Source organism: Artemia sp. Qi Xiang Cuo, chromosome 14 (assembly GCF_049724085.1).
Source record: "Artemia sp. Qi Xiang Cuo chromosome 14, ASM4972408v1, whole genome shotgun sequence".
Taxonomy (NCBI): Eukaryota; Metazoa; Arthropoda; class Branchiopoda; order Anostraca; family Artemiidae; genus Artemia; species Artemia sp. Qi Xiang Cuo.
Genome location: NC_142807.1, coordinates 3444026 through 3469500, shown reverse-complemented (window position 1 = coordinate 3469500; position 25475 = coordinate 3444026). Strand labels below are relative to the sequence as shown.

At 37.0% G+C, this 25475-nt stretch overlaps 1 protein-coding gene across 1 annotated transcript in view; it reads left to right on the top strand.

Moving 5' to 3' along the window:
- LOC148944048 (uncharacterized) overlaps positions 1–22863 on the top strand; it is a 42918-nt gene extending 20055 nt beyond the window's left edge. Inside the window, exon 4 of the mRNA XM_089100426.1 lies at positions 21650–22863. Within this exon, the coding sequence (XP_088956552.1) occupies positions 21650–22296 (647 nt within the window). The 3' untranslated portion in view covers positions 22297–22863. The remainder of the gene's footprint in view (positions 1–21649) is intronic.
- The last annotated feature ends 2612 nt before the right edge of the window (positions 22864–25475 follow it).

Below are 25475 nucleotides of genomic sequence, written 5' to 3'. Positions count from 1 at the left end.
TACTTCCCCAATTGATTCCGTGTTCTCCTGCTGCCTTTCTGTGCTCCTTAGGACAAAGCCCATCAAAATTATCCATATCAATGGGGATACAATGCAACCCTGCTGAACTTCTAATTTAATACGAAACCAGCTACTAACCTCATTTCCTTCCTTAACCGCAGCAATCTTATTCTTGTACGCAGCACTAATCACTTTAACATATTTACCTTGTATCGTAGGCCGCGTAATACCGCTACCTAAGTAAAGAGGGATGAGGGCACAATGTATTATTTATCAATTTTATTTTTTTTTGGACCAGGGCACTTCGTATCGAAGAAGTTGTCGTAGAAACTTCTAAAATTGCTCCTTCGATCGGAAGTTGACAGGGCTAGTGCCGTTTCTAATAGACGAAAGTGACTAGAGGGCAATTAACCCCCCTACCACGCCCACCATATCCCCAAACACATCTAATCAAAATGTGAGATAACCATTTTGTTCAGCGTAGTTAAAAGTCCCGGAAATTATGTCTCTGAGGATGACACCCCCCCCTCATAGCCCTCATGACACGGGTTGTAAGTTATGCCCTGGGGGCATATGAAGTTTTTATAGAAAGGGTAGTCGTATAAACTTCAGAGGGGGCTCATTGGACTGGATATTAGGAGTTCTAGTACCCTTTTGGAGATTCAAAGTGATCAGAGAGTGGATACCCCCCCCCACACACCTCGCATTTTCCTGAAATGCATCTAGGTTAATAGAAATTTTGAGATGGCCATTTTTTTGTCGTAAAAACTTCTAAAAAGGCTCATTAGATTGGAAATCGAAGGGGCTAGTGCCGTTATTAATAGTTGAAAGTGACTAGAGGGCAACTACCCCCCTACCATGCCCACCATTCCCCAAACACATCTAATCAAAATTTGAGATAACCGTTTTGTTCAGGGTAGTTAAATGGTCCGGAAATTCTGTTTGAGGATGACAACCCCCCCCCCGCCCCCAGCCCTCAGGGCAAGTGCTGTCAGTTATGCCTCAGGGGTATATAAAGTTTTTATAGGAAGGGTGGTCGTATAAACTTCGGAGGGGGCTCATTGAACTGGTAATCAGAAGTTCTAGTACTCTTTTTAAGATTCAAAGTGATTGGAAGGTGGATACCCCCGCACCTCGTATTTTTCTGAAATACATCTGATAGAAATTTTGAGTTGGTCATTTGTTGTCAAACAAATATAACTTATAAACAATAGGGAAATTTTTTCAAGACAGTGCAATTTAAATCGGTGAATATTTCGGCCCTATGTCCAAGGGCCGTCTTCAGCACAACATTAAAGAAAAAATATATATAAAAACAAACTTACATTAAAATACGAAGTATAAACTAAAAATGCTTTTAAAAAACCGTTAAAACAGCCCTAGTATCCTTACTTCAACGAAGTTCAACCAGGACTGATAAATAAAATGACAGGAGAAGATGAAGTCATTCAAACAAAATAAAATGAAATTATTAACTGCAAGTTTTCAAAGCCAATCTTGTTTTTTTAGAAGCTAGTCTTAAAGGCCTTTTTGTAACGGGTTCAATACTAATGTCAATTGGCTTAATAAAACATTTTTTTAAATCATTTTTAATTAAATTTGAGTATAAAGAATTCAGTGAGTATTCTCCTAAGTCTCTATTTAAGGAAATATTTTTATTTATTTTGAACCTAATTTCGATTGATTCCCGGACCACCTGTTTTATCCCCAAATCACTACTAATGAGAGAAGATTTTTCAAAAAGTATTTTGTGGCTGGCATTATCAAATATATGGATAGCTAAAGCAGAATCAAAGGGTTTATTAGAATTATTAGCAATTAACGCTTTGTCTATGTCTTCTTTATACTGGAGTATCTGTTTTTCTAGATTCTGATGAGTTTTGCCAACGTAGTAATTGCCACAATCGCATGGTATTTGATAAACCCCTCTTTGGCGAGTAACTGGTGTTTTATCTTTACCAGAGTTTAAGAAATTTGTGATTTTAAAATTATTGGTGAAAACTAAATAAAGATTGTTTTTTGTGCAAATATTTTTATTTTTGTGGTGATTCTTGGGATGTACGGAAGATAGATTATATTAGAGGGTTTTTCCGGAGCCTCACATTGTGAAATATCATTGATTTTACGAAAATGTCTTTTTAGTCTATGGTTAACCGTATTATTGACAAAAGGAATGGGGTATCCGTTGCCGAAAAGAATATCTCTGATAAAATTTATTTCTGCTTTTATGTATGAATCGGTGTATATGTTCAGGGCACGGTCAATGAGAGAAGTTACAACTGCTCTTTTAACTTGTTGGGGGTGATTTGAATTAAAGTGAAGATATCTATTGTTTTGTGTTGGTTTTCTATAGATAGTGAAGTCAAAATTATTAGCATTACGGATAATTAGCACATCTAAAAATGGTAGTTTATTTTCAAATTCAATTTCTAGGGTAAACTGCAAATGTCTATCATAAGTATTAAGATGATCTAGGAAACCCCGAAGTTCAGTTTCCCCATAATTCCAAAGTGAAATTACGTCATCCATGTAAGTAGTAAGGCATCTATATATTTGAAACTTACATTCAAACTTACGCCTGAGGCATGGATATGTGTGTAAGTTTTCAACGAATTGGGGTTACCAGGGTCATTTGCAAAGAGGTACCATTTCTATAGAAGCTATAGTAATTTGAAATATCATATAGAATTTGCTTGAAGGTATATACTTTGCGTACGCGCCCGTAACAAACAGGTTTTTCTGGTAGTCCTATTCTACAGGTCATTACACCTTTGCCAAGAGGAGCGAGTATAACTTGATTGGTGATTAGTATTTGAATAAAAGGAATAGTTTTCTTTACAATTCATATTAGTAAGATAATTGAATTCAAAGAGAATAGTTTATTTGCAAGGATATTAGTGAAAAAAAAAATGAGTGGTGCATTTACACTATTGGAGATTAATGATGGAACCGACAGCAGCAGCAGCAGCGATATACGAGTACCTAATGTAGCTGTGGAAATAACTGCTGGCTGTAGACTATGTCTTGAATGGGACATTATGTATGCGAGATACGTGATATCATTAAGCAAGTTTAAGCAGGAGGAGCAGCTGTGTTTTGCTGGAAAAGTAAATATTCTCCATATAAATAAACTTCAGTCAAAGTTAGATGTCCTATCGAAATATATTGATGCGAACAAAATGCTTCACTGAATATTATTATTGTAATTATGATCAATAAAACTGTTTCTAAATCAATGGTATTTTTTTTCTTTTTTTCTATAGTAGACTAGCGTATATTTTCTAGAGTAGAAAAAATAAATTCTGTTTAGTCTAAAGTTGGTTGTGAGAGAGTTAGGACTAAAAAAATGGATAGATTCGAGAAAGATCGAATCATGAGGAATCTAGTTCTTATGGAAAGACATTTAATTCTAGAGGATGATTTTCTAGAGTTGTCTATTCAAGGGAAGATATTTTCTCGAGGAATGCTTGTCGATATAATGAAAACTGATTCTCCGTCATTAGACTATTGTATGAAGCTTCTACATCGTGGTCCAAATGCATTTACACAATTTATTGATATATTGATTACGACACGACAAAATGATATTGTGGATATGCTTTTAAACATTAGTTTAGAAATTTAGGACTTTTTTTCATGAGAAAGATGGTGCTCAAGGATGATTTACTCTCTCTCTCTCTCTCAGACATTTTTTTTTTTGCTAGCTCAGTTTCATTGTGGCAGTGAGAGCATTAAAACAGGAAGAAATGTTCCATATATGTCCGTTATGTATGTACACACAGGGCAGTTGGTCATCATGTGAGAATTGCAAAATAATTGAGGAGTATGATGAAAAGTGTGGATTATGCAACCCGTGTTAATTGCACAGAGGATATGCTGTACAAATTAAAGGTTGTAATTCCTGTCTTGAAAAGGTGTGTGACTCTCATCCTAGATGTCACCTATGCTCCAATTGTCATTATGATAAATGCAATCAGTGGGAGAATACATATCCCGGTATGATTGGAAAGAATCCTAACCGCGATTTTAGTTTATTGCTACGGGATTGGTATCGTCGTGGTTTTAGATTGTTCTGGGAGGAGGAACCGGGTCAACGATTCTGTTGGAACTGTTGGAACAACAAAAGAATATGGTTTCTACGTCATCGTTGTGAAGACACTGGGTGTTATGATTATAAGCCCACCGATTTTTATTTGGCTGTGAAGGAATGTGATTCGACACTTGAGGACACTGTTTGTGAAATTGCTTCAAATAAGCAAATTGAAACATGTGAGTTCTATAGAATGAATGCGAATAGTATCATTGACTATACAAAGAGATATGAAAAGAGTGAAGTCACACTCTACTGTAAAAAATGTGACCCTGACATTGCAGTACATCAGGATCAGTACACTGTGAATTCAGATAATCTACCAGCACTAGTTCTTGTAGACAAATACCTAGTAGTGGATGAAATCTAAAGAGTAGAAAAGTCATTTTATCATGTATATAAATTTTTTTATTAATAAACAATTTCACATACATATTTAGAACCTTTTATTCTTAGGGCACTAAAATCAATATTAAATGCACTTGAAAGTATATTCTCCACTAGAAAGTCATTCAATCGAGATAAGTCAACGTAGATGTCGAGAAACTGGTTGTAGGTGTAGCCACGACATCTGAACATGAAAAAGAGTAGTGCATGAAAGCCACATGTCTTAGTCGTTAAATCCTGTACTCTTCGTGGATTTTGAATAATAGTTTTCCCACAGCTTTTAATAAAGTTGCTGATGTATGGAGCGTAGAATTTATACGATAGGCCAAGAGGATAAAAAAATTCAATATTCTTCGCTGTTTGAGAGATGCATAGCCAATGACCGGTCTTCAAAGTCGATGGACTGCTATTAACATTGATTAGGGTATTGTTAACACTTGGAATTTTTTCAATCAAGTCCGAAGGTATGCAATGGGACTTGTATTGGGACATGTATGGATCTATTGTAAATACGTTGATTATTTGGTTTCTGTTCATGGTGCTAGGTCTAGTAGAACACTGCCGTTGGCTCTGATTTCCCAGTAGGTTTCAAATTGACTCAGTGATATAAGTGTAAGATTCTTTGCCAAAGTATTGGCAAATGTACGATAGAAACTTATAGTCTCAGTTAGTGATATGGTTATATCCTATAGAACTCATAGAGCCAATACAGTAACTATGAGATTTTCCGAGATCATTGAAGAAGTTCTTCCAATTTTAAAAAGTTGAGAGTCCTGATCTAGGGATTGCAGGGTCAACTCGTACAGAGTTCTATAGGATTTTTTGTCAAATGATAGAGTGTACAGTGGAATACCATTCACTTTGCACACGAGGCTAGATAGACCGAAAAAATTAAAATCATGGGGGGATTCGGTCCAGGATCCAACGGCACTGCCATTCTTCACAAAGGCCAAAGCCAATTTTGATGGGATTTCTCCATTGATAAATGATGAATCGCTATAGTTACGAGAACCGGTGGCAATGTGACGGTGATTGGTGATTGTATGGGGGACAAGAAGTTTAATGTTGTTACCATTGGCTCTTAACTTCTCCACTGCCAATGCAACAGAGCTCATAACTTGTTGTTTTCGGACATGGAGAATTGCCGATGTGATAATGACATTTGCATCGGGTGCTGCAGGAAGTGTTTTCCTCAAAATGAAATTCGATGGCGCCATCTGTAGCTTTATGTCAATATTGACATTGGGGGGTAACCATTGGGATATATTGAATATCTCATGATTTAATTTTTCAACTAGATGATACTCCTGGGTCACTGCAGTAGTCAACTCACCGTCAGTATCAGCACCCGTTCGATATTCATAGCCCAATGATTGTCCTCTCATCTCCTTGTACGCCTTTGGCGTCATCATCATAAATTGTATGTAGCTTGCACAGTTTGATAAATTATTGCTAGTGCTCACCAATGTTCCATTAATAAATACATTAATTTTCTTGAATTGGTCGTGTAGATTGCAGTTTCCAAAAGATAGACCATTGCCAGCATTTGGAGTTGTATTATCTGAACTTTTTCTTATCACAACATATAGATCCATAAATGCTGACGACAAGTCAATGAAATAGTCTTCATTGGAAAATATTTGACAGTGTGTATTGTCCGAGAGGGGTTGTTGAGGGTGAAATTGTTAATAGTAGCCATACTTGACGCTGACATCTACATTTTCAGCATTGAATAAATTCAATGAGGACCTGATTGATGGATATGATTCCTTGTGGGGGAGATAAGTCATCTTAAGAGAAGAAATCCTTCTTTGATCTAACAATCTTTTTCTTTTTCTGCTTATTGGGCTTCGTTGTTTTATTTCTCAAAGTCCTTGTTGATGTCCTTTGCTTCCTGTCTGGGTAGAGACTGATGAGTGAATGACGCGAACGCATCCTTTTCAATCCCTCTCCATTTTGTCGACATTTTAATTGTTCACCAACGGCTCTGGCTGAAGATCTGATATTTTCTTTAACACTCTCCTTAAAATTCTTGCCCGAACCCCAGACCTGTAGTATAGAGGCAGAAAAATTTGACGCAGCAGGTACAAGATATTTTCTGGCAAGGGGTAGTAAAGAACGAAATAGCCTAGCAAACCAGCTACCAAGACCATAGCCAGACATTGTAGTAGGCCCCTTGGAGTAGTCCAATCCATTCCCTATTTGACGTGGACTCAAAGCACCAACATAACAGTCAATATCGGGACTGAAAATTGGAATTCTTCTATTGTTCATTTTTTTTTTTAGGTTATTGTACTGTCGTCATTGACAATGGTTTGCACACGACATTTAATCACTGCTAAGTCTTTTGACATTGCTAGAGAATCACCTAACTAAGTTCTTAGTGTTAACTGACAGAGTTTCAAATAGGAAGTATTTACGGGAATATACTGAAGATGCTTTATATTGTAGTGGTGAACATGTTCTTGGTTGGTTTTTCGTTCAAGAACTCGTAGGAGGGGTACATTTGAATTACCAACCCTAGATGTTTCCACAAATGAAGCGTAGAGAAATATACAACGGTCTGTGGAGAAGGCAGGTGGGTAGTCAGCAAAAATAAAATTAGTGTTTTCAGCACTTCTACCATTGATTATATTGAGCTTAAAGCCAAGAACGTCCTTTAGGTTATCATTGAGAATAACCTTTTCATTGGCAATGGGTGAAACAATATAGATCTTGCCCTCCTCCTTTGAATAGTTGAAATGAAAAGTTCCTTTTTTACGAGCAGAAATTCTTTTATTGATAGTATGACATAAATCATTGATGAAGGTGAGCTCCTAGTAGGGTAATTCAACATATGGATAATCCATACAATTGATTTTTTGAATTTGTTCTTGATCACCTGGTGGTGGTGGCCAATCATAGGGTCTAATTTTTATTTCATATTTACGATCCTTTCTCAGGATGTCATAGGTATTTTTGAGAATACAGTCGACAAGAGCCAATTCTTATGCACAGTCAAATTTGACGGCGGGTGAGAGTTTTGTCCAAAAATCACTTGTCGTATTCAAGTCATTGTAGAGAGGATCGGAAACGTTGGACATGAAAGTTACATAGAAATCACTGGGCCTTGTCAATATCTTCAACACCGATCCAAGAATCAAAATCAGAGTTGTATCCTAGCCATCGAACAAGTAACTGTTTCTTACGCCCACGAGTACGTCTCTTTAATATCTTTTCAATTTGATAGATTTCACTGGCATTTTTAACTTTTTGTAGTTCATAGTCATAAAACCCACCGAGAATCTCCTCATCTTTGGTATCACGCAGACGATTAGTTATCTTTCTAGTTTCTAGGATTTGTGCCAATTGAAAAAGCTAGTCTGAAAATAGATAAGAATATTTGCAAAAAACCGTAGCTGACCTGGGGATGCTGCTGGCAACACCAACATTGAATTTATTTTTCATCTTCTTGACATCCAACGATTCATTGGGACACTGCTATATTAATGTTTCTAGTTTCTCAGTATTTGACTGGTGAGCCACCATTGGTCTACGGCCTGACGCCGGGTATTGTTGTCGATTATTATAAATCAACATGACTTTATCAAGATCACGAATAAAAGCCGATGTATTTTTCAATGTACAATATCTTGAAATTAAAAGTCGAATAGTTCTTATCAATCGTTCGGCCAATGCAGCCTTTATAGGACTGTGACTATGATAGAGCAGTGTACTATATTTCTCTACTACTGTTTCAACATGGGGATTAACAAATTCACTACCGCGATCCGTTTGAATTTTTTTATACGTATCCTGTTGGAGAATACTTTCAATGGCCTGAGCAACTTCAACACCTCTCTTTGATCGCAATGGAATTGCATATGCATAACGACTATAAACACTGATTGCAAGTAGAATGTACTTGTACGGTGTATTGTGACGCCGTTGAAGCTCATCTAGAGTCAGGAGATCTGCTTGCATTATATGCAATGGGTAAAAGGCTTTAGTTTTTCGATATTGATTGGCACGAAGTTTATGATTTCTATACAGAGTGTAACTTGATTCATTTTGTAGATAGTCTTGTACATTTTTAGTGCGAACACCAGTGACTTTGGAAAGAGTTGTGGGGGAACTTAAACTCCCCGCCTCACCAATATTTTCATAAACACCTTTCAGAACTTCAACCATTTCGAACGTAAACACGTTGTGTAACGTCCGCTACCCTTTTGTATACTGGCCGTTGGTGGTGATGATGACTTGATACGTCTTCGCTTTTGTCTAGCTATCAGCGGTGTGCTAGTATTTTCCAAAATTGATTTAAAATCTTCTTCTTCAACTTTATTTTTTAATTGTGTCAATGTTGCTGTTAATGATGACGACGACGATGATACAGGTTCATTTATTTTTTTTTAGAATTTATCTATTGCCAATAAGACTTTTGGGGAAGTTTAATGTATTTAAAAAGTTGTAGAGATGAGTGTCAAATGATAATAGTCCTTTACGATTTGTAACCATATCATAGATTAAATCAAGTAGATTATAGCTTTTGCCCTGAATTATAATCCCTGTCCCATTGCTCTCAACTTTAATGTGATCACTTTCCAAGAGATAGGCTAGGAGTCGTTTAAATTGTTGACGATATGATTGGGGCCGTAGATTTCCAATTTTCATTAGAATCGAATCCATGTCCTCGTTATTCAATTGCGTTTCAGCAGCAGCAGCAGAATCCTAAGGAGATGATTCCTTTTTGGGGTCAGCAGCAGCAGCAGTGGGCTTTGAGCGATAGGATTTGTGTTTGTCCACTTGGCGAAGTGCATCTTGAAGTAAAAGCAGTTTTTTATCATCCTCAATATTTTCATTGTCAAGGAATTTACTCAGATTGTTCTCAAACTGTTCGACGGGTGAGAGAGCGAGTTCTATTGGAGTCAATTTATAGGGTTTTGCCATTCTCTTTTAGAGAAAACTGTTTACAAGTCCTGTAATTATTGGCAGTAAAAGTGTGAAAAAGCTACCGCCCGCCTGAAGAAGTCGTTTCCTTTTGAAATTCTTTCCTTTCTTTTTAGAGGCCAATGTACGCACAATGGACCGATGTTGCTTTGCCTGTTGCTTAACTACTTCTGGCACTTGAACATTACCTTCGATCAAATTTAAACAAAGTTCGGATATTAGATTAATGAAATCGTTGTCAATACCGTGTTTGAGTATTGTTTTCCTAAGCGGAGGTTTTGAAGTGCTTAGAACTGAAAACAAATGTCTATTTTCATGTAGTTTCTTCAGTGTAATGATAGAAACTAATAGGTCTTTTTAGTGTTCACGGGGAGATATACTGTAATTTCATTGTCAAAAATATCTCTGACTACACGCAGATCCTCGGGTGTATTTTTATTAAGATCAAATAGGTTGTAGCCGTTGTGTTTATTTGTTGCCTTTTTTTTTGCTGAGAGAAGAATTTTGGGGGCTCCCGGATATTTTTTTTTTTTGAGAGTTATTAGCGAGATAGAATCACGAACGACTCTTTAGATGATATAGTAGGTGCAGTGCAATACAAGTGTTCGCATACATTTGCTCTGATGAAAGAGTTTGTGTGAAACCAGAGTTAAGGAAATCTGCTTATGATGATAGCAAATAGCGAACGGTTGTACCATTTCATGGGACCATTGTTCAATAGATTCAGCTAGAACGTCAATGATCAACCAAGAGTTTGGTTCAATAATGCTGAAAACATCAAGTCCCTGTATGAATTGTATCGTCACCAACCCCATGGTGGTGGCACTCGCTTTTATTTTATCATATGACTCCTGCCAAATACTATAGCAATAGTAGATTTTTTTCGGCTTTTCCACAAACATTTTATTACAATTTTTAATTATTTTAGTTAAGAGTGTTGTTTTGCCCGACATTTAGGGCCCACACAGAAACGATCTGAATGGTGTTTTAAATTGATACATGTTCCCTTCAACAGTTCACCTGGACAACTAACTGTAGACTATGGCCGTCTAATGACTAAATAATTTCCCTACTATTACTACTACTCCGTTAAATAATAATAATAACGAGAAGAAGAAGAAGAATAAGAATAAAGAATAATATTTTCTTTTATTATATACATAAAAAAAGGTGACAATACTTTAAAAAAAAAAAAAATACTACATTGAAAAAGGCACATTAAACATGAATAAAAAAATACACTTTTTTTTAAATTTATTTATAAAAAAATACAACATTTAAATAGCCACTAGAAAAAAAACACTTAAATAAATACACTTTTTTTCTGTTTATTTATTTATAAGAAAATACAACATTTATTGGACTAATGTGCACACACACACACTTGTGAAATAATATCATACACTTTTACTTACAACATTTTAAATTTTGGGGTCCCCCCTCCCCCCGGGGGGCGGCCCCGGGGGGAGCCGGAGCCGGGAAGCGCCGGGCGCCTGGGGCCCGCGGCGGCTGGCCCGGGCCGGCATTAAATAATGGAAATTGATCTGCCTTGCAAGCACACACACACACACACACACATTGAAAATTTAGTTTGATAGAAAAAAAAAAGAATTAAAAAAAAAACATAATTACCCAAAAAAACATCCCACCCAATTTATACTTTTTTTTAGTGAATTTAAGTTAATTTTTTTAGACAGATTTGTTTTATTTAATATTTACATTAAAAACGGGGTGAAATTAAATAATTAACCTGTTGCCAAAACTTAACACCATACTCAAGTAAATAGACTTTGTCCGATATGGCAGACATGGCGTTTTTATAAACTCTAACTGTGTAGTTTTTAAATTGTAAATAGCGAATCGCCATGACTTTCGCCCTTGGCACTAAACTACGTTCCACACAGTTTCTATACACACTCCTGTCGAAATTATTTTTTACAAAGTGTGTAGGTACCCCCTTGCAAACTTGTTTGATATCCTTGCCGTGCGTTTCCACACAGTATACCTTCGGTCCAGGAAACACACCACTGGATATCAGATCGCTACCCGTTTCAGATTTTAACATTAACAATTGATTTTGGGCCTGGCGTTTCACTAGCTCTGGGTAGAGGGATTCGTCCCAGTTAGTGCAGTCCATTCGTGAGCTAATGTACTCGCCATTTTCCAAATCATTGAAAAGATTTTCAGTTTTTACTTTTAACAGGAGTGAATCAGTGTCCCCGTAGTACACTTGAACTTGTCCCTCAATTGGCCACTGTACCTTGCATACATTATAATAAAATGACAACATGAGGTTCTTGGATATTTCAGTTATTGCACTTCCGCCCGCAATATTTTTATTTAATACAATGTTTCTTTTCTTGCGATGTAGGAGAACCATATTGGAGTCTATGATTGTGAACGATGTGAAGTGTGGATCCGCAATGATTCGAGCACAATCTTTGGGGTTGGTTACAATGTCACATCGACTTCTGTGTCGTACGCTCTCATACATTTTACCGAAAGCTGAGTTCAAAATGAGTTTATAGACTTTTTTTTTCAACCTTCGTTTTCGCCTGTGAAAGCTTACTGACAAAGGTGTCAATGAACGTTTTCATGTAAGGCTTTTGATCAAATTGGAGGGCTCTATGAATCTTTGTGACCTTGAAACCATTGGACACCATCCATTTCAATAGCACGTGATGAACAACGATATTCTGTTTCGGGTTGGGATCGGCAATTAGTTTTTGTTTTGAAGGCACCCAGTGCATACTCCCATCCTCTACTAAAAATAAATTATACGGGCCCAGAGGGTCCCTACCCACCGGTCTATTTATGAACGAAAAAAAAAAGTCTTTCACCGAGTCATGGATTGCCATTGGTATTTCACCGTCAATTTCAAAAAACCATCCCTGTGCCCCATTCTCCTCAACACTAGCAATGTCGGGGAAATTCGAAGCACAGGGATTGTCAGGCCATTTATAATTGTCACACGGCAAACAGTAGTGAGACATTGCCGATGGGTAAAGAGAATTCATATCCAAAAAAACTGCGTCCGACTTTTCATTGGTGTGCTGTCCACTCGGATTAGTTTTCATGATACGATCCTCATGAAAAACATACCCACCTCTCATTGATCTCTCTACAAACATATTCAGATCCACTACGGCGAACATACCTATTTCTTCTTTGCAGAATTTAATTATACAGTCCATCACCAAATGGGGAGTGGAAAAATAATAACCTAACTCCAACCCAAATTCCCCATAGATTTTATCCGTATTTTTGCACACAATATCCAGAAGAGTGAGTACGTCACTGGACAAGTACAGTTTACAATAATCCCACTCTTTTTTACATCCACACTTTGCCCCAACCCTCTTAGCAAATTCGTAGCCTCTTGTGGTTCACTCGCTCTCAGTAAGAGAATTGTAAAAAGCTTCAATGGGCTGTGATGACACCTCATCTAGCCTCGATTCAGAGTTGTAATAATCATATGGATATATACCCTTACACGTTAATAAATCATACATTTCATCATCGGGGAAGCGCTGTTTGAGGAGGGGGAAGCTATCAAAATTGTCACTTTTCTGCACCTGAATCAATTGACTTAAAGATTTGGGGAAGAAGCCGAAAGAGTTTAAAAAACGGATTTTATTCAGGCACGTGTGGCCCTTGTCAACAGTTTTCCACATGAAGTATATCAGCATTAGCTTCTCCGATGCTGTGGGTATGATATTATAAGAAAAAGAACCATCTATCCATGCGTCATCTACAATTCCCCCGGTGGCAATGTGGGCCAACATCGGTCGAACTAACTTTAAGTCGTAATTGGAATTGTGCATAAAACCAGGTACGAAATATTGCTGTCTAACGTTTAAATTGCATGACTGGTGTGCTACCCCTCTAAAGTTACTCCCCCCCGATGTACTTTCCGGCCACAAATGAGCATGGTCGATCACCGTCCTCCTCCCCCCAGTCCCAACACCAGCATCAAATTCTCCCTTGCAAATTCAGCAAATTTTACGATTTTTAATTACAACTATGTCATATGGTGATAGGAGCATAGGATAGTATGTATAACGAAGGCGCGAAATTGCACTGTTCGCTGTTTCGACTAGACTGGCCAGTGCCAAGCGCATGCAGTCTTCACCGTCACTCAACATCTCAACTACCTCCAACACTTGCATGGTATTATTGGAATCTCGTTGCGCGTGAGCGTAAGAGACCCCTATGGCTTCATGTATTTTAACACGATTTGAATTTGACGGATCGCCCACGTCTGTCAGCTTAGCCTCGCAGTCCAAAGCGATCTTGTTGCTCTGCAGGAGCGTGTTTTGAAAATTTTTAAAACTTAAGATCGCTCTATCTCCGCTCACCGTCTCCACAGCCTGGTATCCATGACATTTACAGTGTTTTATGTGATGGTTTAACTTTAAAGCAGTCCAAAATCTTGAGACACATGTTGGACAGCAATAGTGTACACCACCAAATTTTTTACCCTCACATAAAACCCTACTAATATCCGTAATTGGATTGAAATGGCCAATTGAATTGGAGTTTGTGGGTGGGGTGTATAAAAGCCAAACCCAATGTTTTATTGATTCAATTGAAGGAGCCCGCACTGGAAATAATACACCCTTCTTATCGGAACGCTGACCCTCTTCAAATTCTGTTTCATACTGTAAAACCGTGACACCAATCTTTAAATGTGCATTAGCCCACTCAAAAATATCTATTCCTTTTAGTGTCACGGGATATTGACCATTTAAACAATTAAAATTTACTTTGGGGAACTTTGAACCCTCCCTACCATTAACTGCCATTTTGTCCAACTTTTTCTTAGATGCATCTTTTTTAAGAGGTCTGTATGCTGCAATTAAAAACTCATACTTGAAACACTGCAGCCTTGTGTCGAAATAGATTCGTTGTATCCCCTGACACCCATCTAAATCTGGATGATACTTTAAAACTAGAGCCCTCTCCCCAGCCCCACCACTTCATACAAAAAAATCCTTTTTAAACCTACAGATGTTAACATTTAAACTGTCAATAAATAAAACCACAGACCCACTACCCCCCGCGGGATAATTTTAACCCTGACTGTGAATAAGCGTTGCCCAATTTAGAACAACCTCCCCCGCATTTTATAAATGTTGGTGTATTGCCAACATCTCTGTGTGCAAGTATTTCGAATACATCTCACCCACATTTTCATTAAAAAAAAATATTTTTAGTGCTATTGATGCTTTTAAACTGACCCCCACTCCCCACACCCCCAGTGGTTGTTCAAGGATGGCTCGAATCTTATCCGTATAAGAATGTGTAATGGCCAGGGGATCTGTTATTATATCCAACGACACTAGAGAGTTGAAAGGGTCACCGAATTTGGCGCTGTAGACCAATGTGTGATGAAAGGCAGAGTTGGAGAGAAAAAAATCCGGAAGAGGGGGGACTGTTGCTGTTGTATTACTACTTCAATCTATAGCATTAAGTGGAAGGGTGGCGGGTGACAGAGACTTGTCAATAAAACCACTCCCAGTCTGTTCAATCATATTGGGGGGATCTGGCATGAGGTCCCCTAGCATATTTTTCAAGGTGTTTGGGGACAATTGGTCGAGCCAGCCTGTATTATCCTCTGATGGAATTTCGTTATGAGGACCCGATTCAGATTTAGTTGTAACATCACATAAATATACACGCATGAAACTATCTGTCCACCCCGGATCCTCAAGCATGTCAATATCACAACTTAAATCATCCAGGATGGCCATTTCATCCAAAACATCGTTAAGGAAGCCACCTTCCCCTTCCAAATTCTCTAGAACCAATGTAGCTGCATCCCTGAACTCTGCTGGTGGTGACAGAATTGGTCCTGTAAATATAGTTGCTTCATCACTCAATGGTGTCGCTGGTGGTGCTATATTTTTAATCTGTAGAAAAAAAAAGTTTAATTTTTTATGTCAATTTTTTATAGTTAATAAACTTTGTCAATTTCTCATAGTCATTGTCACACTACCACCACCATCACCACCACCTGAACAATTAAAAGAAGAAGAAAAAAGTTACATTGCCTTATGTCTTTCATAATGGGAACCGGGACCCTTGGGAACCGGGAGCTTCCTTCGATGTAGGAGGATCGATACCCTTTCGAGTTGGGGGGGGGTATCGGACTTCACAGCACTGTTCAAATAGAACAGCCTCAAATTCTTTCTCGAAAACACCTAAGTGTTTCAATGAAATGACCAAACACGGGTTCGCCCAAATAATGTTTCTTGACATCACTGTGAAGACATATTTGGAAAATATCAAAAAACCTTCTTCCCTGTGTAAATTGCTTATCGAAGATAGACATCTTGCTATTTAAAGTCCAGCTTTTGCAAGAGACCCACTTAGAATTCAAATCGGATTAAAAAGTGATGGTAGATCTGATAAGTACCGGATGTATTCAATTGCATTAGCACAAAAATACCAGTTTAAAAGTGCACGTCAACTTTGTAGTAGCAAATTGTTTTCGGTTTCGTTTTTTTCAAATAGTTAGTTTTTTGTCTAAAAGGAATATTAAAATTATTGCATTAGAATGCATCTTGGTTAGAAGTTACGAGGTAAGGTTTTTTTTTTGTTATAGAAATGCATGATAAGCATTCCTTTATATATAACAGCTAATTTGTCTAATGAAATAAAATTAAATATTTTTTATAAAAAAATTCTTTATTTTACTCATCAAAAGCTATTAGTCTGAGAAACTTTACCTTATTTTTGAAAATAGGGATAGAAAAAAAAAAATTTTGTATATATACTTACAAATTCTGACCGGGTTTCTATATCTGAACTCCTTGGCAAAACTTGAAGGGGGTTAAGCTCACAATCTTCAGTAGGCTGAGCTGAGGCATTATATGAAGCAGCCCATTCCCTTTTCAAGTTCCTTCCAGCTGACATGGAGCTAACACTGGGGTCAGAGGACCCTGTCATTAAAAGATTCGCGGCCATTGGCTGGTCCAGGTCGTGTGTAGTTCTAGCAGCGAATTTGATAACTGATGCTCTTGCAGCTTGCATTAATATACCTTCGCTATATCTTGCCCTCTTTTCAGAATGGGGGTAATGCATGTGTCCACTTCATTGAAAAAAAATTCATTGGGGTTTTGGAAAATTATTATTTTTTTTTTTTGAATTTAAATTTCTTCAAAACATTTTTTTTTCAATATATATAATCACTTTTTTCAAAAAAACCACTAAAAAGGTTAAATTATAATGATAAAAACAAAACCGTTAATGCAGACTGGCATGGAAGTATTTTCAAAAACACCCCTAAAAAAAAAAAAAAAGCCGCCGTAAGTTTCAACCTATAAGAGAATTATTTAGAGGTTTCAGCTCCTAAAAACAATAGGCTTCTAAGTATGTAAGTACCCTTAGTTCTAGTGTAAGGAAAGAATTTCTTCCTTAACTTAATGACAAGACAATTTCTTTTTTTATTATAATAATGATAAAATTTTTACTCACCAGAAATTGCTTTGAATTATCCATTTTCTATGTAAATGCTTACAAAAAATGTCAATTGTTTTATGTTCAATAAACTATTCAAAACTGTTGAGGAATCTAATTTGAAACTTGAATATATACAAAAAAATAATTGGTATCTAAAAAGATACACCGGTTTTTCCGACACGGATCTAACCTAAAAAAAAACTTGTATATCATGAATTTGAAATTCAGTTAATTTTGTCAGAAAAAACTTGAACCAGAACAGATTATACCCAACCTGTTTGATACGGGTGCGTACGCAAAGTATATACCTTCAAGCAAATTCCATATGATATTTCAAATTACTATAGCTTCTATAGAAATGGTACCTCTTTGCAAATGACCCTGGTAACCCAATTACTTGAAAACTTACACACATATCTATGCCTAAGGCGTAAGTTTGAATGTAAGTTTCAAATATATAGATGCCTTACTACTCATGTAACGACCCCAATAAACATGTTTTAAAAAATACTAATTTAAGGCCCAATTTTTAAGGTTCTTAACATAATTAAATGTCATTAGACAGGATAAACTTGATTTCATTCTTAGCCCGATTTTTCACTGATAAAAGTAACTAAGAACCTGAAAATATATTTAAAATGTAATATAGATTTGAATAAGATTAAAGAAAACTTTGCCAACAATTACTGTCACTGATTCTTCGATTAAGTGATAATTTTCTTCTATTTGGGTTTTTAATAATTGCTCAGAAGTAGCCACATCTATATTCGTGTACATGGAAACAATATCAAAACTGCTAATTATTGTGTTTTCTGAAATACTTGTGTTATTAAGTTTTTTAACCAAATCTGCCGAATTACTGATGTAGGAATTTTGTGAATACAGTAAAGGTTTGAAAGCTGTGCAAAGCCATTTTCCAATATTGGAAGCGGGGGCTTTAGTACATGCTACGATAGGTGTTAGGGAAATGCATCATTTATGCAGTTTTGGTAAGCTGTAAAATTTTGGACAGAAACTACCACGGGGGTAAAATTTGTTGTATAATTGTGGTGTGATTTTACCATTCTGTTTTAGCTGTTTTAATTCATTTATAATATTATTAGTAAATTTATCAGTAGGATCATGAGTGATTGGTTTATATGTACTTGTGTCTTTTAAAAGTAAAAAGATTTTGTTGTCATAGTCTGCCGTATCCATGACAACGAGTGAGTTGCTTTTGTCTGCTTTGGTTATTATAATAGATGGGTCTTTGCGGAGGTTAGATAACATTTTTATGTCGTGCAAATTTTTTCGTGTGAAAGTGGTAGGAGACTTTTTTTTAAAAGCGGTTTTTTAAAAGCATTTTTAGTTTATACTTCGTATTTTAATGTAAGTTTGTTTTTATATATATTTTTTCTTTAATGTTGCGCTGAAGACGGCCCTTGGACATAGGGCCGAAATATTCACCGATTTAAATTGCACTGTCTTGAAAAAATTTCCCTATTGTTTTTAAGTTGTATTTGTTTGATATGGAAAGGCAGTGTGGTCTTTGTCAATATTTGTTTCATTTGTTGTCGTAGAAATTTCAAAAAAGGCTCATTCGATTGGAAATTAAAAGGACCTTTTTTAATAGTCAAAAGTAATTGGAGGGCAACAAGCCCCCCCCCCATCAATTTCCAAAACACATTAAATAAAAATTTTGAGATAGCCACTTAGATCAGCATAGTTGAAAGGTCTTGAAATTATGTCTTTGAGGATAACCCCCCCCCTCCCTCCCACTACGCCCAGCGCAAGGGTTGTAAGTTATGCCCCGAGGGTATATAAGGTTTTTATGGAGAAGGTAGTCGTATAAACTCCGGATGGGGCTGATTGGATTGGGAATCAGATGTTTTAGTTCCCTTTTTAAGAGTAAAAGTGATCGGGGGCACCCGATCCCCCTCCTTGCGTTGTATTTTCCACAAATTGTTCCGATAAAATTTTGAGATAGCCATTTGTTCAAAAATAGTCTAAAGTTCATATAATGAGGCCTGTGAGGTGGACAGAATCCCACAGAGTCTGGGGTAAGGGTTGTAAGTTGTGCCTCAGGGGCATATAAGGCTTTTATAGAAGGGGTGGTCGTGTGAAAGAGGCTCATTTGATTTGAAATGTATATTTCTAGTTCCTCTTTAAAAGACAAACATGATGGAGGGCAACTAGCCCTCCTCCCTGACATCCTCTTCCCAAAACGTATTCAATTGAAATTGTGAGATAGCCATTTTGTTACCAATAGTCCAAAAATCATATAAAAATGTCTTTAGGATGGACACAATCCCCTAGAGTCCATGAGCAAGGGTTGTAAGTTATGCCTGCGACGTATAAGGCTTTTTTGTACCGGGTGGACATATAAACTTTGGATTAGATGGAACTTATGCGGTTGGAATTCGAACGTCATAGTGCCCTTTTTAAGAGTCAAAAGTGAATGGAGGACAATCAGCCCCCCCCCCCTCCCCCAAGCTTATCATTCCTCAAAATATATCCAATCGAAATTTAAAGAGAACTATTTTGTTCAGCCTTGTTGAAAGGTCCAGTAATTATGTCTTTGGGGATGTCAACCTCCACACAGTCCTCGGGACAAGGGCTGTAAGTCAGGCAATCCATTCATTGTTTGCACTTCGTATATGTTATTGAGAAAGATATGCATGTTTGAACTTTACTTTCCCAGAAGACGAAGGGTGTTCAGATGAAATTTTCAGAGAATGTTGAGGGGAGTGTTGAACTAAATTAAAACACGTTATGTTTACAAGGATTGTCAAAAGGATTTAACACAGGAATAACTTGAGTATATTTATTTGAAAAACTCAAGAAATGATAAGGGGGATGATCAAAAAGGGAGGATTTGCATGCTATCAATGCTACTACAACTACCACAACTACTATTACCATACTACTCCATTTACAGTATTAAGGGTAAATTTTAACTACATTAAAAGACTATGTGCATGCACATTGTCAAAAGAGCGTATTTCAAGAATTGATTTGGGTATTAAGTTGGAACTTTCAGAGAATCCTTAAAAAGGAAGATCATTTCACCAAAAGGCCATATGTGCACACTATTGCTACTACTACATTTACTACTACTTCTATTGCAACTACTTGTAGGGCTAAGAGCATTGAGATGAAAATTTCAAGAAGTACGAGAAGTACGTATATGAACATACAGGTTATCGAAAGGACATATCAGCAATGTCATAGCAGTTGCTAATTGTATTAATTTGAAACTTCAGGACTTGATGAGAGGGATGTTCGTAGCAATAGTAGTAGTAGTAGAGTTGTTAGAAGTGTACGATTGGTTACAAGACAACTTGCCTCTCATTGAATAAAGTGAAACAAATTAAGAAAAAAAAAACAAGGAGAAGAAGTAGATGACAGTGTTGACTACTGTTTGGATAGGACAAATTTTCTGAATCTAAGTTGGTCGTGTTGTTACAAGCATAAATTAAATAAAACTGATGAGTGGAAAAGATGATTTTGTCAAATTTATTTGAGATACAATTAAGATTTATTTGCAATCTGTCAACTTGGCAGGGGTCATAATCAGTTGGAAATTAAAATTTATAATGCCGCTTACAATGTCCGAGAGTGATTGAAGGGTGAAAAATCCCCCTCCCATGTTTTTATGCCAATTAATTGATTTTTAATCAATTAATTGTCAAGCTATTTAAACTGGTATCATTGCTTAAGGTTTTTGTTTTCTTTATGAAATATTTGTCTTCCTCAAAAATACTACGTTGTTCTGAGTTTGAAATCAAGCCAGTCTGAAGTAGTATAGTCTCCCATTTCCGTCACCAGGGTGTTGCCGTATCCAATCTCCCATATCCTAAAAAATTGTTCAAATCAACTTAATACTTTTTCAGTGTTTGTATAAGACTTCCAATCGGAGAACATATATTTGATTTTCAAATAGATTGGTAGAGAGGAAGTGTTACCCTGAAAAATCAAGAAATGAATGATTTTCACTTGATTTTCTTCCCAAATTTTTCCTATTATAATATAATTACAAGTATAAACGTAAAGATAATTCAGAAAAGAATATAATATACAACTTTCTTATCAATAATGTTGCAATTTAGAAGACAAAAATTTCAATTGAATATTCAGATAAATGTGTTGTTAAAAAGCGAACTGTTTGATAAACTAAATTACCCCTTAAAACTCTTTGGTATTACCCTCGACCAAACCCCCCAACCCCAAAGCCATCATTGAGCAAACGTCTTCCCCCACCTTGAGCCCCTGCGAGGGGAAGATTGTCCTTGTTGCCCCTTTACCTAGAACAGCTCCGTTCTCTCACTATACTTTCTTTATCGGATTATTCCTTTGAAGAAGCTTTTTTTTGTAAAGTGGAACATTATTATTCTATTAGTTGTTTATTAGATTCTTTTATAAATTAATTTTAGGTTCATACTTTTTGCTTGATTATAATAAAATATTTCGAGGAGAAAACGACTGATAACCAATCGTATCATATCTTTGTCATGGCAATGCTACCTATTTGGCAGTGTAATTTATTTGAAAATAAGTTACAGACATATTTTCAGATTGGAATTCTTGTAATAAATAATTATATAGTTTATTTTGGTTGCTTTTGTGGTTTTTTAGGCTATGTGAGATGGAATATGACCGAACAGAGGGAGATAGGAAGATTGGCGATTATTACAGGCTGGTGTTTTTTTTTTCTTGAGCTTTGCAATTTAGAAAATAATGCTAATGCGTCTGTTTCTTACTATAGTAGACCTCCAAAATTTAGTGTACTTTTCATTTTAGGTGTCAAAGTTCCTCCGTTGATTAGCAATGAATCTTTAGAAACACAGCCGTCTAATCTAAGTGTCAAATCAGAATTTAATTTAGTGAAGGAACATTTAGTTGTTAATCATAATGTGCATAGTGATAAGACTAAAAAACAAAGCCAGGGTGACATATGTGAAAAAACCTTCTCGAATTGCGCTTTGCTGAAGACGCATCAAATGATTCACAGAGGGAAAAAATCTTGGAAATGTGAATTCTGCGATAAATGTTTCACCCAGGCTCACCAGTTAAATAACCATCGAAGAATCCACACCGGAGAGAAAACATTCGATTGTACCTTATGCGAAAAAAAGTTTTCTGATGGATCTAGTTTCCACTTACGTACTTTGAACGTTCATCTAGCTACCCACACAGGGGATAAACCGTACGAATGTGATTTGTGTGAAAAAAAGTTTTCTGTCAGGTCTCGTTTAAAAATACATAATAAAATCCATACAGGAGTTAAACCATACCAGTGTGCCACATGTGGGAAAAAGTGTTCTGATTCTTCTAATTTGAGTAGACATCAAAGAACTCACACAGGAGAAAAACCTTACAAGTGTGAGATATGCAATAAGAATTTTAACCAGGCTTCAACTTTAAAGCGGCATAAAAAAATCCACTGAGGATACCAACTTTTATAAGTGTGTTTTTTGTGGTAATCGATTAAACCAACAAGTCGTTTTCTAATTTAAGTAAAATTCAATATTACAACATAAAGCTAGTAAACATTAGATCGTATATGAGGAGGGTTTTCTCTTGCTTTAACCATTCTCCTCTTTACACTGAAGTTTTAAAGCTGTATGCTGAAAGCATTTATAAGTGCAACGACTGTAGTGGATAGATAATTGCAATCGTTTTATTTAGATTGTCTTCTAAAAATTTGAACTGAAAATTAGCTGAAAATCAATAAGCTTTTCCTTTCTTGAAATATAGTGAAACTTGAATTGATAATATGGTCTATAGCATTCCCATTTACTTTGGGCTCCAAGTACGGTAGTCATTCCTAACATTTTTGGGGCACCATTTCAATAAAACATGTTTCTTTTATTTAATTTCTGGTCGTTTTTAAGATAATGTCTAGGATTAAAACAAATGGGAAGAGGTTTACTGCCCCCTTAAACCCTCATCCTTAGGCCATTATGTATGCTTCAAATACAAGAGTTGATTTAGTTTGTTTAATTTTCAGAATAAAGTATAACTATCCAAAATGATGTGTCTCGGCAATAAGAGAGGAACCGTTCCCGTTTAGCGTTCATACGTCCCCCCCCCCTTTAGCCAACGTCCCCCTCCTTGGAAAAATTTCCCCAGAAAATCTCCCCGGAAAATTCCCTCTGTGCAAAATTCCTACTGCGGAAAATCCCCCCCCCCCCGCAGAAAATTCCCTCTCCTCAATGATTCCCCCCTATGAAAAATTCCACAACACGTAAAATTGAGCAGCCCTAGAGAATGTACAAAATAGGTACCTTAAATTGTCGACAAGAGGTCCTAAGGGGTAACAAAAGGATCAGATAAGAGGCAACGCTGTAGCGTTGCCTATAGTAAAGGCCATACGGCTTTAATGTTTTATTATTTTTTTTCCCAGAGGCACTTCATATGGAAGGGGTCATAGTATAAACTTCAAAGGGAGTTTATTCGATTGGAAATCGAGAGTTCTAGTGCCCTTTTTAATAGTCAGAAGTGATTGGAGGGCAACTAGCCCCCCACGCCCATCATTCCCCCAAACACATCCCATCAAAATTTTGAAATAGCCATTTTGTTCAGCGTAGTTGATTTCCAGATAGAAAATAGATTTTTGAGGAGGACACTCCCCCACAACCCTCAGGGCAAGGGTTTTAAGTTATGCCCTGGGGGCATATAAGGATTTTATAGAAGGCGTTGTCGTAGAAACTTCAAAAGAGGCTCATTCGATTGGAAAATAAAGAGCTAGTGCCCATTTTAAAAGTCGAAAGTGATTGGAGTGTAACTAACCCCCCTCCCCCCCCCACGCCCATCATTTCCCCAAAAACATCCAATAAAAATTTTCAGATAGCCATTTTGTTCAGCGTAGTTGATTTCCAGATATAAAATATATTTTTGAGGAGGATACTCCCCCACAACCCTCAGGGCAAGGGTTTTAAGTTATACCCTGGGGGCATTTAAGGTTATTATAGATGGCGTTGTCGTAGAAACTTCAAAACAGGCTCATTTGATTGGAAATTAAAGGGCTAGTGCCCTTTTTAATAGTCGAAAGTGATTGGAGGGCAACTATCCCCCCCCACGCCCATCAGTCCCCCAAACACATCCAATCAAAATTTTGAGATAACCAAATTTGTTCAGCGTAGTTGATTTCCAGATAGAAAATATATTTTTGAGGAGGATACTCCCCTACAACCCTCAGGGCAAGGGTTTTAAGTTATGCCCTGGGGCATATAAGGTTTTTATAGAAGGCGTTGTCGTAGAAACTTCAAAAAAAGCTAATTCGATTGGAAATTAAAGGGCTAGTGTCCTTTTTAATAGTCGAAAGTGATTGGAGTGCAACTAGCCCCCACGCCCATCATTCCCCCAAGCACATCCAACTAAAATTTTGAGATAGCCGTTTTGTTCAGCGTAGTTGATTTCCAAATAGAAAATATATTTTTGAGGAGGACACTCCCCCAGTACCCTCAGGGCAAGGGTCTTAAGTTATGCCCTGGGGGCATATAAGGTTTTATATAGAAGGTGTTGTCGTAGAAACTTCAAAACAGGCTCATTCGACTGGAAATTAAAGGTCTAGTGCCCTTTTTAATAGTCGAAAATGATTGGAGGGCAACTAGCCCCCCCCCCCACGCCCAGCATTCCCCCAAACACATTCAATCAAAATTTTGAGATAGACAGTTTGTTCAGCGTAGTTGATTTCCTGATAGAAAATATGTTTTTGAGGAGGAAACCCCCCCACAACCCTCAGGGCAAGGGTTTTAAGTTATGCCCTGGGGGCATATAAGGTTTTATATAAGGCGTTGTCGTAGAAACTTCAAAAAAGGCTCATTCGATTGCAAATTAAAGGGGTAGTGCCCTTTTTAATAGTCGAAAGTGGTGGGAGGGCAACTAGCCCCCCCACGCCCACCCTTCCCCCAAACACATCCAATCAAAATTTTTAGATAGTCCTTTTATTCAGCGTAGTTTATTTCCAGATAGAGAGGACACTCCCCCACAACCCTCAGGGCAAGGGTTTTAAGTTATCCCCTGGGGGCATATAAGGTTTTTCTAGAAGGCGTTGTCGTAGAAACTTAAAAAAAGGCTCATTTGATTGGAAATTCAAAGGGCTTGTGTCTTTTTTAATAGTCAAAACTGATTGGAGGGCAACTAGCCCCCCCCCCCACGTGCATCATTTCCCCAAACACATCCGATCAAAATTTTGAGACAGCCATTTTGTTAAGCGTAGTTGATTTCCAGATAGAAAATATGTTTTTGAGGAGGACAGTCCCCCAGAACCTTCAGGGCAAGGGTTTTAAGATATGCCTTAGGGGCTTATAAGGTTTTTATAGAAGGTGTTGTTGTAGAAACTGCAAAAAAGGCTCATTCGATTGGAAATTAAAGGTCTAGTGCCCTTTTTAATAGTCGAAATTGATTGGAGGGCAACTAGCCCCCCCCCCACACGCCCATCCTTCCCCAAAAAACATCCAAACAAAACTTTGAGATGGCCATTTTGTTCAACGTAGTTGATTTCCATATAGAAAATATATTTTTGAGGAGGATACTCCCCCACAACCCTCAGGGCAAGGGTTTTAAGTTATGCCCTGGGGGCATATAAGGTTTTATAGAAGGCGTTGTCGTAGAAACTTCA